The sequence below is a fragment of the Lepidothrix coronata genome, unplaced genomic scaffold (assembly GCF_001604755.1).
Source record: "Lepidothrix coronata isolate B3197 unplaced genomic scaffold, Lepidothrix_coronata-1.0 Scaffold33, whole genome shotgun sequence".
NCBI lineage: Eukaryota > Metazoa > Chordata > Aves > Passeriformes > Pipridae > Lepidothrix > Lepidothrix coronata.
Window position 1 is genome coordinate 4,588,842 of NW_016690213.1, and position 13,137 is coordinate 4,601,978.

The following is a 13,137-nucleotide window of genomic DNA, read 5'->3' on the forward strand; positions in this document are numbered from 1 at the left end:
ATTTACCAGCACCCTTAAATACAAATAATTTCCTTTTCCCATATTCTCCAACTGCAGAATTACTACCATTGCATCTTTCTGAAATAATTCAGCATACACCAGAAAACCAGCATACAAAACTTCAATCAAAACTGTTAAAATTTGCTAAATACATAGGAAACAGTGTTCTGCAGGGTAAATCTTAGGCCATATAATCCTACCAATCACCCAAACCATTTTATGCAGTCACTGTAAGGTTTTGCAAAAAATAGGACACTAACTCCACAGATCCTCAACATGGAGCATCTCTATGTGTTTAGCTGTACTAAAAAATAGTCTCCACCCAAGAGGTTACAGAAAAATACTAGCTTCTCAAGTATTTAAAAGTGGTATATATAAACACAGTTTTGCTGTCCAGGTACATGCTTTTATCCCAATTAATTGTTTGTTCAGTTTTGTCCTCCCCACAGTTATTTATATTTATAGGTACCTGTTCAGTGTTTTTTACGAGATACAAGCAGTTTCACATAAAATATGCTTAAAACTAAGTAAAGAATTAACATCTTACACAACAGGCTCTTGATACACAACAGGCTCTTGAAAATGAAAAAGAAAAAAGTATGTTGCCTGCATTTGTAGCTAATCCTCTTTAGGACATGGTAAAATTCAAATGCTGAATTCACTTACAACTTCCAATATCATTGCTGATCCGAATGCCAATGAACTCAACAGCTCCAAACCTACAAACTTTTTATAGTAAATCCTTTTCTGTTCAGAAATGATTGATGTGTCTGTCACTACAAGGACAGCTGAGTTATACAACAGATATCCTTGTGTTTCATTTTGAAATTGAGAAGTGTTTTCACATACTGCAGGTCTCAATCATCAAAAGAACATCTAGGTCAGATTAACTAAATCTCCAGGGCTTGCCTGATAGTCCATATTTGTAGCTTATCCCTTACAATCTTAGGGAATTTTAAACATTGCATTTAGCAACAAGCAGTCTTTCCACAATACAGCAGACTAAAATACAGAACAAAAAATGCACAGAATAAAAAAAAATAGGAAAAACTGTTACTCTGATTACTCTTCCAAATTCCCATTTACAAATTTGATCATGCTTGTTTCGATGGACTAAAAAAAAAAACAAACCTGTTATTGAGTCTTAAAGTATTTTTGTGGGTTTTGCTTTTTGTTTTTTCCTTTTGAGATTCTCAAGCAATTCATACAGCACCTAAACTAAACATGGAGGTTTTCTGGCTTTTACATTCTCTCAGAATATAAAACAGTTTTACTGTACCAAACCAAAGCTTGTTATCCTCTCCCTAACACACTGAATATAGGAGAATATAAAATGTCAGAAAACACAGCAATACTTTCCTTTCAGTGCTCTTCCGCTCTCCAACTACCTGAGGTTTAGTGGATCACAGTGTTTCTAATAAGTGGTTTCTTTTCCATGAGTTTTTCTGGATGCCCCTGGAACACCATAGATCTTTTGGCAAAGGGTTGCCTCCACTACTTTTTGCTGAAAACAACCAAAATGATACCACTTTTTTATGTTTTAAGTCTAATTTCTACTAGCTTCATTGGAAACCTCTAGATTTTGCATTAGAAGATGATCCACAATTGATTTTTCTTTATCTTCTCAATTTCATATAATTTAATGGTAGTACTTAAATAATTCCCAGTTTCACTGTTCTTTCTCTAGGCTAAGCAGAACTCACCTACTTCATCATATCTCCTACAGAAACAAGTCCATACTCTTATCAACTTTGCTACTATCTTTCTGAGGTTCAACTTAAACGTGGTGTGATTCTTGGGGCATCCTGTGCAGGGCCAGGAGTTGGACTCAATGATCCTGATGGGTCCCTTCCAACTCAGCATATTCCACGTTTCTACAATAATTATACTACACTTATACCTACACCAATTTACTGATTCTGTACCTTCACACACAGAAAGGAAAACTAGCCAGAAAGGGAAAAAATATGCTGCATCTTTGGAAGAGCTCTTGTCAAGCAGCACTCAAAAATCATGGAAATGCAATGATCCCAATGCTTTAAAAGCATTTGATTTGTTCTCCTCCTTCCTAGAACCAGTCGCTTCAGACAGGTGATTGAAGGAGTCCAATCGCCAGATTTTCTGTACTAACATTTTTATTTGAGGTAATTTCTACCTCTTATAGCTGAAAGAAAACAGACTGTCTGCGAAAATACTGACCTGTCAGAGAGGAATCTATTAGATGTTTTTCTAGATTTTTAGATAATGATAGAAACATTCGAATTCTGTTTACATTAGCATTCTGTAACTATTACAGCCAATAGAGCAACAGTACTTTTTTACTTTCAAAAAAATTCTTCTAACAAAAAAGCTAAATAATTTACAGAAGACACACAGAAATATTTATTTACTTCTCTCTACTTGCCTAAACCAAACTTTTTCTCTTTAAACACAAAACTTACTTAGAGAGAAAAACCACAAGAGACAGCTTACAGACCAGAAACCCTATCTTGCTCAAAAAGACGACTTTTGGGAAACTAGGAGCTGAATCCATCCCCTAACAGTGCCACTTTTGCTCTAGCTGGCTTAGGTTGCATAATTATTTGAAAGCCAGCAGAAGCATTTTTCATTTGGCATACACATGACACGAGATAGAGGACTTCTCTTTTAACATTCCAACACTGCACTCTCACAAATTACTACTGTGCACTGTTTGGTAAAATAATTCTTACATATACTGGTCAACTTACTCTGGCCCTTCCTGATGTAACTTCACTGTGAATAACACACCAATTCCAACCATTAGAGTTTAACTCTGACCTCCTTAACCGGTTTATGTTTTCTTCAAAATCCCTGTATTTTCTCTGCAAAGTTCATTCTTTTCTTAGGGAAACAGTTCTACTATAATCACCAATTCAAACATATTGGAAGCAAACAGCCAAATTTTATAAACATTCATGTTGCACTTTTTAATGATATTCTTTGGAAGGCTAGATCCATTCATTCCTCTCTTTGCAGCTGAAAAAGTCAGTAATACTAAGAGACAGCTAATGCTGCTGAAGGAAGAAGAACATTTCATGAAGAGTTACATCAACAGCCATAACAGACTTATGCTACCAGTACCAGAACCAGTTACTGAGATTTAAATGCCAAAGCAATGTCTTGCAAGAAAATGGATTACTTCTTGGAACAGACAGCCTTGAACAGACAGCTATAAGAACTGATGTATGTCATTTCTAACAGCTCTCCCTAACATAAGCATCAGTGAAAACAGAACATCTGATGGGAAGTTCTTAATTTAAAGGCAGATTTTTCCCTGATTCCACAAAAATGCCTATGAAAATCTCAAAAATTCCAGGCAGCTTCAACAAAGCCGGGGATATTTTTGCATGGCAGCTTACTTGAACAAAGTTTTTTACAACACAAACACTGTATGTTTTGCTTGAATCTTCCCCTTTGTTAAAACTCTCAGCAAAAGTCTTCACTTCTACTAAGCAGTATGTGTACTTCTTAATCAGAAGTTAGAACACACAGGTACAAAATTCCTGTACCTTATGTAGCCATCTTAGCCTAGTTGCTAGATAAGATGGAATTATGCTAGTCTTCTATTATGTTTTTTCCTCTTATTAAACACTCCTTCACCTTCAAATAGCAATGCATTAGTTTTCAAAAAATACACATTAAAACATTTACTTTATAAAAAAATAATCTTAGAGTTCATACGCATGAAAGTATACTGCTTTTTCTATTTCTCACATTATAAAATTTATAGCAAAATATAAGTGAAGTATCATAGTGGGATACACAGAAAAAAAAGAAAGCTGGTTCTCAGCTCTGAACATACCAAATAATATGCAATAGTCCAAAAGTTTACCAAAGATCCAGCTTTGGAGATGGAGGGATCTAATTATAATCTATGCATCAAAAAGCAACTTTCCGGTTGCAATCATATCAGCTGTCTAATAAACTATTTTAGTTCTCTTCCAGCTCAGCTTTTCTTTAAGTTTTGTACTATCAGGATGACAAGAGCTACACTATATGGCTGGCAAGGGAAGCAGTACTTTTTCTAGAAGTTCATTTCCCACTTTGAAAGAAGTTCAGTTGTCATGGATTTAAAAAATGGTTTCTTCGATGATGGCATAGAAAGATCCCTCACTCACTTTACTCTTTAAAAAAAAAAGAAAACCTTGCAAACCGCTCATAACCAAAATGAGATTTCTCTAAAAAATTAATCATTCCTTTTGTTCTTTGTAAGTAATTTTGACCAGAAACAAAGGGACTAAACACACCACAATCCGTGTAATACTGATGTCTTTAACAAGAAACTCATCTGAAATATCTGGACACTTGTTCAACTTTCTGGGCAAGGGCTAACTGTATGAAAGCCTGAATACAATTATAAATATACCTTCAATATAACTCCTTTTCATGTTTGATGAGGGTAAGTACTTTAATGCAGTACTGAAGTATTAAAACTTATGAGTTGCTCCACTGCAAGTCATGCATGTATTTGATATTTTATTTGCACTACCAGATATCTAATGAAAGACAAAGGGAAACACCTACCCTCCCTAACTCTCCTCTTATGACTGATTAGATTTCAGGCTCACGCCCCTTTCCACCTATCCTACAACTACCCAAGATAGCAACCAGTCTAGTTCTATTAGGTTAATTTTTACATAAAAAGCAGCAGTTCACAAAAAGAAAATACCAAGCTTACAGTCTCCACTGGGAAAGTTTTTACTGTTTGTTTGTGGGTTTTTTTGCCTCAAAACTTCTGTCAGCTTCACAGTTCATTGACTTTACCAATACAATTAGTATCTATTGAGTAAATACTCATGACTTAATTTATTTCACTTGAAAGAGACATATGTGCTACTTTATGTTAGGCAAATATTAAGACAAATGTAAGGCAACTTGATTATTTTCCAAAACTAGTAAAATAAAAATAGGAAAGAGTTTTACAACTTAATCATTACTCATGACAACTGGGATTGATGTATGTTTAATCACTACTGGAATGTTCTACATTTACCAGTAAGATTTCCAAGATAAATTAGGCAGTGAAGTATTATTATTAGGCAATAAGAGATCTTCACAACAATAATCACACTGGAAGAAAAGGTGACATAAAAAACATGCAAAAACCCTGCTCAAAACAAAATCATCAAGAATATCCTAGACTCGAAACAGAGCAAAAATTTGCACGTGGCCTTGAAATGTGGTTTTATGTTGTATGATGAAAGAAAAAAGCATTATAAACCTCTTCCTTCTAACAGAAAGTCCCTGGAGCTAAGAAAAGAAGCACAGCTCTTTCCATGATCCCACATTCTGAAGACATTACCCTCTCTCTTTCTGGAAGGAATTTTTTCAGTAGTCATTTCCTTTACCAAATTTACTTATTTGAAACATATTCCTTTTCTTGAAGAGAGCAATACTTAAGAACTTCTAAATAACGTGCACTGAACTAGTAAGCACCCTTTTTTTTAATTAACCCACATACATGCATGGACACAAAATCCAAGTTCACTAATGACTAACTCTATTGGAGTCTAGTTTCAGAAGGAGAAGTAATGCTTTTCTTGGAGTTCCAGGACTCAATAATAAGAAAAAAAATTTTTTTTTCTTATAATTATAGGGCTTGTATGCCTAAAAGCTCTTCAGCCTTTCCCCTCCCTCTCAGTTGTATACAGTTACTCTAATAAAAGCTATTACACCCCCTACAAACTATCCCTAAATCTCAGACCACTGTTACACAAACATTTAAATTTTGTTTTAATCATCTCCACTCTTTTCTCAACAGGACCAAAAATAAGTCTTTGTAGGTAAATTCAGACACTAGATATAACCATCATTAAATTACACATAAACACCCCCCTAAATCCTGCTGTCACAAATCAAGAAAGCATCTTCTACTGATAGTTTATCTCCAGCATAAAATCAGCAAGACTCAATTTTATGATGTAGACTCTTAAAAAAAGCAATCTGGATGAAAGAAGGTTGTAATCTCTCAATATCAAGTAGAAATATTCTCATTGTTTTTATGGTAGATTAAATCCAATGGCAACTGGTATCTTGAGGTCTGCTGACAGTGGATGTCACAATTCTTTGCTTAAATCTATTTACCTCCTAAATTAACCTGACATCTGTTGATAGATATATTCCTGTAAACTATACTCACCCAAACCAGTCCTTTTGTCAGGTCTCAGATTTCAGCAGCAAATGCCTTTTCCTGCATTTATTCACATCGGAACACATTTCATTGAACTATTTCACATTTGTCCCTCAATTCTTCACATAAATGTCTTGAGATATGTGGGATATGGTATGATATATTTAACTATTAAATATAAATGACATATTTAATATGAGAGCAGAAGATGAAGATAGTATCACACTTAATTAAAATCTGGTTAAAAGAATTCTGAAGCCATGCACTATCCCTTGTCATTTTCAAGGCAGGTTCCTCTAGTGGTAGCAAACTGTACAGGTTGATCTGAAAAACTTTGCCATACAGTTCTGAGATCTTTCCCTATATTCCAAATACAGTAATCCTCTTAGCCTTCATTTCCAGTAAAACCAAAACCAGAGCAGAAACGAGAGCTTTTACTCTTTCATTGAAGTAACAAATTAACAGCCGTTAATTCAACAGCTGATGTGATTTGATCTAGAAAGATTTCAAGAAATTATCTCTCAGATAACACAAAGACAGTCCAACACTGCTACCAACCCATAGTTCCTATTGGAGGAGTCCATAAGCACTCAACTAAAAATGCAAGTAACCTGTTATTTTTCTGAATGTGGGCCTTATTTGGTGAAGTATTTTGCTGTGCAATGAAACTTCATATAAAGTGCAATGATTTTATCAATACAGTGCAGAAATGGATTTAACACCAGTTTTAAACCTTGCATATTTAGTCACAGGTGTGCAGTGTTCATTTCTACTCCATGAAAACATGGTTTAGACTTCTGCTAAGCAGATTTATAGACGAGCTTGCTTGAACCTCTGCTGCAAGACTGTTACAGCAGTGAACGATATATAAATCTTCTAACTCTACCAGAAAGGGCCAAGAGTGGACATGGGCTTCATTACACACAGATTAAGCAAGTATTTTAATAGCTGCAACCAGCACGAATGAATGAAGAAAAAAGGTCAAATCGAAATGTATTCAACCATCATGCATGTAACACGGCTGCAAATACGAGACCTTGGTGCAAAACTCAGAGATTAAAAAAAAATTAAAATTGAATGAAAATGACGGACATCAACTGTACTTTAACTACTTCAGGTAGTGAAACCTTTAAACCTCCCTGCAGCATGAAAACAATAGAACAAAGTAACAGGTGACAGGGAGAGTAAACAAATTCCCCTAAGGTGGTGTAACATTTACTTCTTCATTCCTACTCGCCTGGATGACCTTCAAATTAGTACAGTTCTTAACCACGAGCTCTATTAGGTTAATAAAGTGGCAGTCAATAACTGAGTAACCACAAGGGATTTTCAATTGCCCAGTACTGCCAACAGGTAAGATTGGAGAGATCTGGGGGACTAGGCTCTAGAAAATTCTCTTATCATTTATACAGCAGACATAAAGAATACTAGGCCAAGCAATTCTAGATTCTCTGATCTACTACCTGGAGCAAAAAATAATTACACAAGATCTCTCTCCAGGAGGAAATTTGATTAAATACTTTTGAAGTAAGACAACATTCAGGTAAAGTAAATATTTTCTAGAAGGTACTTTTCCCTTAATCCCATTCATTGAAAATCCATATCCCTTTCTTTTAGCCTACATCAGTTTTAATGTAGTTTATTTTAGTTAAAGTCAAAACATATTGACTTGGGTTTTCCCTCTTTTTCTTTTTTTTTTAATGAAAAAAAACAATTCAAGGACAAAAGGCAATTAAGCTGCCTTTCCAAGCAAGGGAAAAATCCTAAGTAGCCAGGGCTAGATTTGATGACACAGAAGTCATACTATGCCAATCCAAGAGAAAGTAAGTTAGTATGTGACCTTGTGGTAAGACAGATAGATGTGGCAACTTTGTTTTGACAGGATCATCTTTGACGGACTCAAGACAAAAAGCTTACTTATCAGTTGAACTGCACTTAAGAAGACTAAATCATGCATTGATGTACTACAGCACCCAGTGGTAGAACTTGTTTCCAGTGTAAAGCAAAATAGCATCTACCAGCACATCCATCTACCACAGCATGACTTTGAGGGCTCAGGAATCTCCAGGCACAACCAGAATAAAACAGACTTACATTTCACAGAGCAGTCAAGGCTACCTTATTTGGAGCCATTGCCTCTGAGAGCACAGACTTTCAAAAGCTTAACAAGGCAGTCCAGCAGCACTATCATACAAACTCTGTGATGCCTCAGAAACTGCATTTCCCCCCACAGTCTTCTCAATCACAGTTTCTCTTCCAGTTAGCATTGCTTCAGAAGAGACTTGCACTGCCAAACCACTACATGCTTCAGTCTGGTTGCTCTAGCACTGGTCAGATGCATTCTTTGCCTCATCTCCTTTCTATTCCCCTTTCCTTCTTTTATATTATCATTCTCCACTTAGTCTTGCTGTTCTTCCAGCAAGGAGATGAGCCCCAAAGCTTTCAGCTTTCTTGCTATATCCCGAAACACAAGTTTATATATATGCATTCACAATACGTTTGTGGCCAGATAACGGAACATACACAACTCTGATCTGATTTTTATCTCACTCAAATCTTACCCTTCTTTCTTTCCCAGTATTGCCACCCGCTCACATTTTACCAAAGATTTGAGATTTAAGAGTCATTTTCTCATTGCTAGGGCTTTGAGTTTCAAGTTTTTCAAAGCAGCACTTGTCACTAAATTCCACATCACCGCCTCGAGTACCTCTGATTTCTAAAAATAGTCAGAGCAAGCAGAGGCAGTGGTCTCCAGTGAGTAACACTCCATTTAAGCAACCATATCCTTTAAGGTTTTCATATCCTTAGCTCCTAAGGAAATTTTTTCCAGCTTCATTACTACCCTTGTAGATACTCTTCATTAATTCCGCAGACACTTTCAAAACAAACAATATAATTAAAACCAAGTGACCGCCATAATCAGCAATATTTGATGAAAGTACATGCTAAAAGGTAATCTATGCAACAGCATCTGAAAAGCTTATTTCATAAGCAAAGAAAATAGAAAAACTATCTGAGATGACCATCAAGAGAAGTAATTTAGTCACAAAACCCACTGGACTAGAGAAAAGGATACACATACACCCCGTACTCCATCTTCCGCATTACACTGATTAGGGCTTTGACTTCCCAACGAAAAAAAAAGCAAATAGGAACTTCCCTAAGGTTTAAAACAATAAAATTTCCTTCTTTGAGAAATATCAATTTTAAGATTTCTACCCTCCCCTTGTGAAAAAAACTGCTTTGAAAATACTTAACATATTGTTATGTAACACAACCATATTGAAAATATAATGCATCACATAGTAATCGATTTTGTGCCACTTTATCCACTGGTAAAATACATTCATACTATTCCTAGCTAAATTCCTATACTACTAATAATTCCAGATTTGAAAACAGCTTTTCCTCAACAGCATATACAAAGCTATAATTCATGCTTCATAGACGTTAGGTAAAAGTAAGAAAACCTACTTTAAATAGCTTAAAAGGCAAAAACACTTCCAGGCAAAAACAATCTCCAGGTATTTGATGCTTAGGCATCTGTGGTTACTAAAACTTATGATCCATTATCAAATAGTGAATACCTGCAAAGATATTTTGGTAGCTATTAAGAAAATGACTAAAGTTTCAAAGCCCCACGAATTTTATAACTTCCTTACTTTCCTATTCATGGTTACTGAGCTCCAGACACCAATATAAATTTTGAGAAATTAAATGCCAGTATCAAAGAAAGAGCTGCTAAATCACATGAAGTTACAGTTTTACTCATTTAGCTTTAATTTTACTTCCAAATCTCAGATTTTATCCTTTTACCTCCTATATGCTTTAATCACTGCAAAAAGAACTCAACTCCTCAGTATCATCTACTGTCAGATACTGATATTTTTTTTCTTCTTGTATATTATGAGACTTTGTGCTCCAAAAAACCCTCTCAGAAGAGAAATATCAACGCTTCAGCACTGTGCTTAGCAGTTTCCCTTCAGCCACAGCAGGACAGTATTGTTCCACCACAGACAAACAAGTAGATCTTCAGTTAAGATTTTTCAAATGCTACAATTCTATTAGACAATTCAAGTAGGGATAACTGGTATTTCAAATACTCTAAGGGGAATTAGGAGAACAAGCATTCTTTGTCTTAGGAAAGAAAAGACAAAAAGAGTTGTGTATGCACAAAATACAAAAACGTTGAGGACAAAGTATTACTTTTTCTGCAAGATGCCTCCTCCCATACATTAGCTGGAAAACTTATGCAGCATTTTAAAAACATACAACTGTGTTAAGAATAAAAATAATCATAATCTGGGCAGACTCTGCAGCTGCCCCTTTGACTTATCAATTTCAGTAAGCACAATTTCAATCAAGTCTAGATAAAATATACTAATCCTAAATAGACCAAGTTTGTCACCTACCACTTCCTATAAGCTGCTTACTATCCTGAAAAAGGGAGAGAGAGAAGAAATGCTAAATTAAATGCCAAACAGTAGCAGACAGCACTTGTTTGGCTGATTAACTTGTAGACAAGCATTACAAATAAATCTGAGCATGGTCTGCAGCAAATTAAATTCCAGTGCTTTTAAGAACAAAGAATTCCTTCGGAAAGAGGATTAGCAACTTTACACCCAGGAATGCCGGTTTAATTTAATTGTTCCACAATCCGATATTTAATATGCAAATATCATTTTGATATATAAGAGCAAATTTGAAAAAGTGAGGAAACAATTTCAACATACAAGACGACTGTCTCTCTTCTGAACTGTAATTATACAAAATAAAGCTGGCCGAGGTTTTTTTATTATTGGAATTGAATTCTATTAACATGAATCAGAACAAGTCTAATTAAAGGTTAAAAACTTTAAATGTTTCTAATTAAGAGTCTAAATAGCTGCATGATTAGAGTACTATAGTTAAAATCCCACCTCAATGACCTTCCTGGCCTCTTTGTATTTTCCTGTTTGCAAGAAGGCAAAGAAGAGATCATAAAGAGCCATCATGTCACCATATTCTCTGCTTATAAAATCTGAAACTAAAGAGAAAATAAACCTTGTTAATTTACTAAACATATTGATGCATTTTAATGTTTATGTCAGACATTCCTGATACCAATATTTTCCAAGCCTCAAAAAACTCCAAGAATAAGCTATAGGAAGATAAATTTTGAAACATATGGAATGATTACAACATAAGACACAATTTGTTGAAGCTTTGTGCTTGAGCATATTAAAAATGGTTTTGTTTACCTCCACTACATTTTGAACTACATTCAACAAAACAGACAAGACTATATACTGGCACCCTCTGCTCATAGAAAATGAGGATATTAGGTTTCTGAAATGCACAACTATTTGAAAAACAGATACGCTGCTTCAATGCTGTATTATACAAACATCAGAGTTGTTCTACATTTAAAATTATAATCCATTTCTTAATCTGAAGAACGTAGGCATCATTTAAGTGCTTTAAAGTTATACATGAAAATGCAAACAATTTTTTTCTTTCAGTTGAAAGAAATTATACACGAGTCCTGGAAGAAAAGCCTCCAGAAAACACTTCATACAACCAGACAGCATTTGACTACATGAAACTAACCCTTTTGTAGAAGATCAGCATCTCCTTTTTCTACCAGTCTACAGTAGATGTTATGAAGTTGAAGAATTTTACCATACTTCTTATAACAGTTGATTAAAGCTTCCAGAGCTGCAGGCATGTCATCCCTTGTGGAATAAAACAAAAAAAGAATAAAAACAAACATTCTGAGCAGAAGCAACACATGCTGAAGCCACTTTAAAATTTCACAGAAAATTCATTTAGCAGTCTCTATATAATTCAAGTGTGTATTCTCCCCCTTGACTAGATAATTTTTGATTGCATGACCACTGTTCACTACAAAGGTGTAGATGGTCCTCATCATTAGACACACTTTATTTTTGAAGTAATATTCTTAAGCTCTGCTAGGTACTATCTTGACTAAACCCAAATTCCACGGAAATTTCACTTTTTGTTTCAGAGTTCTATTTTTTCTTCCTTGTAATACTGTGCACACTATATTACATCCAAATATCTCTGTTTAGACATTTTCAATTTCTAAGCTCTTTACAATTTTTCCACAGCATTATTGTTTCAATACAGATCTCCAGAATTAACTAAGATAACCACTGCTCTTTAGATTGCTTTATACTTGTTCTATGCCTTAACAAACTGGCTATAAATCATATGTTGACTTCCACTTCAACACAATGGAAGGGCTAGCGTTTTTCTATTCTATATGAAGGTCAGAGTGCAGTGGATATTTTCTGCTAAAAGTATAATTTTTGCAATTAATTCAACAATATATTAAGATATCAAAATGTATTTTATGCTGGCCTAACCACGTCACAGTATATATCCATGTACTAGTAAATTAGTGCAGAACATGCTGACTTCCTTAAATGCACTTACTCAGGAGCCTTTGAGCAGCAAGTGCAAGTAACACGTAATAGTTCCATTTTTGATACCCCAATCCTTCGCTGAATTTTACCGTATGTATACATTATTAACACCTTCAGAAGTGTACACGGTTAAAATGCAAAACTGAAAAGTCATAGAAACAATCACTTCTGGAACTTTTAACAACAAATATGAATTAATGTTCTATATTGTGCTACTGACAGCACTTAATCATCTGCTGCAGACCATTCTTCAAAGGATTACAACCCAATCAAAACCAAAACAAAATAAAACAAAAAAATCCACCTAAAACAACAGAGGACAACCACTGGTAAAAACATGTGAAGTTATTCTTTGAAGGGGAAGGTTTAAACTGAAATAAACTAAAATCACACACACAAAAATGTAGTAAGTAGCCAAACAGTCAGTAAGATTTCAAGAGCCTTACAAAGGAAAAAAAGATATCTTTTTTTTAAATATCACTTTACAGCAGCAGCTGAAGGCTATAATAAAACTAAATAATGATTTAACATTCCTGAAGCAACTTTATTATTGATCAA

At 34.8% G+C, this 13,137-nt stretch overlaps 1 protein-coding gene across 1 annotated transcript in view; it reads right to left on the reverse strand.

The window, feature by feature from the left end:
* Positions 1–13,137, reverse strand: part of LRPPRC (leucine rich pentatricopeptide repeat containing) — an 89,680-nt gene that overhangs the window by 27,285 nt on the left and 49,258 nt on the right. The window contains exons 25-26 of the mRNA XM_017811617.1: positions 11,741–11,865; positions 11,071–11,177 (exon numbers count right to left, since the gene is read on the reverse strand). Coding sequence (XP_017667106.1) covers positions 11,071–11,177; positions 11,741–11,865 — 232 coding nt within the window. The remainder of the gene's footprint in view (positions 1–11,070; positions 11,178–11,740; positions 11,866–13,137) is intronic.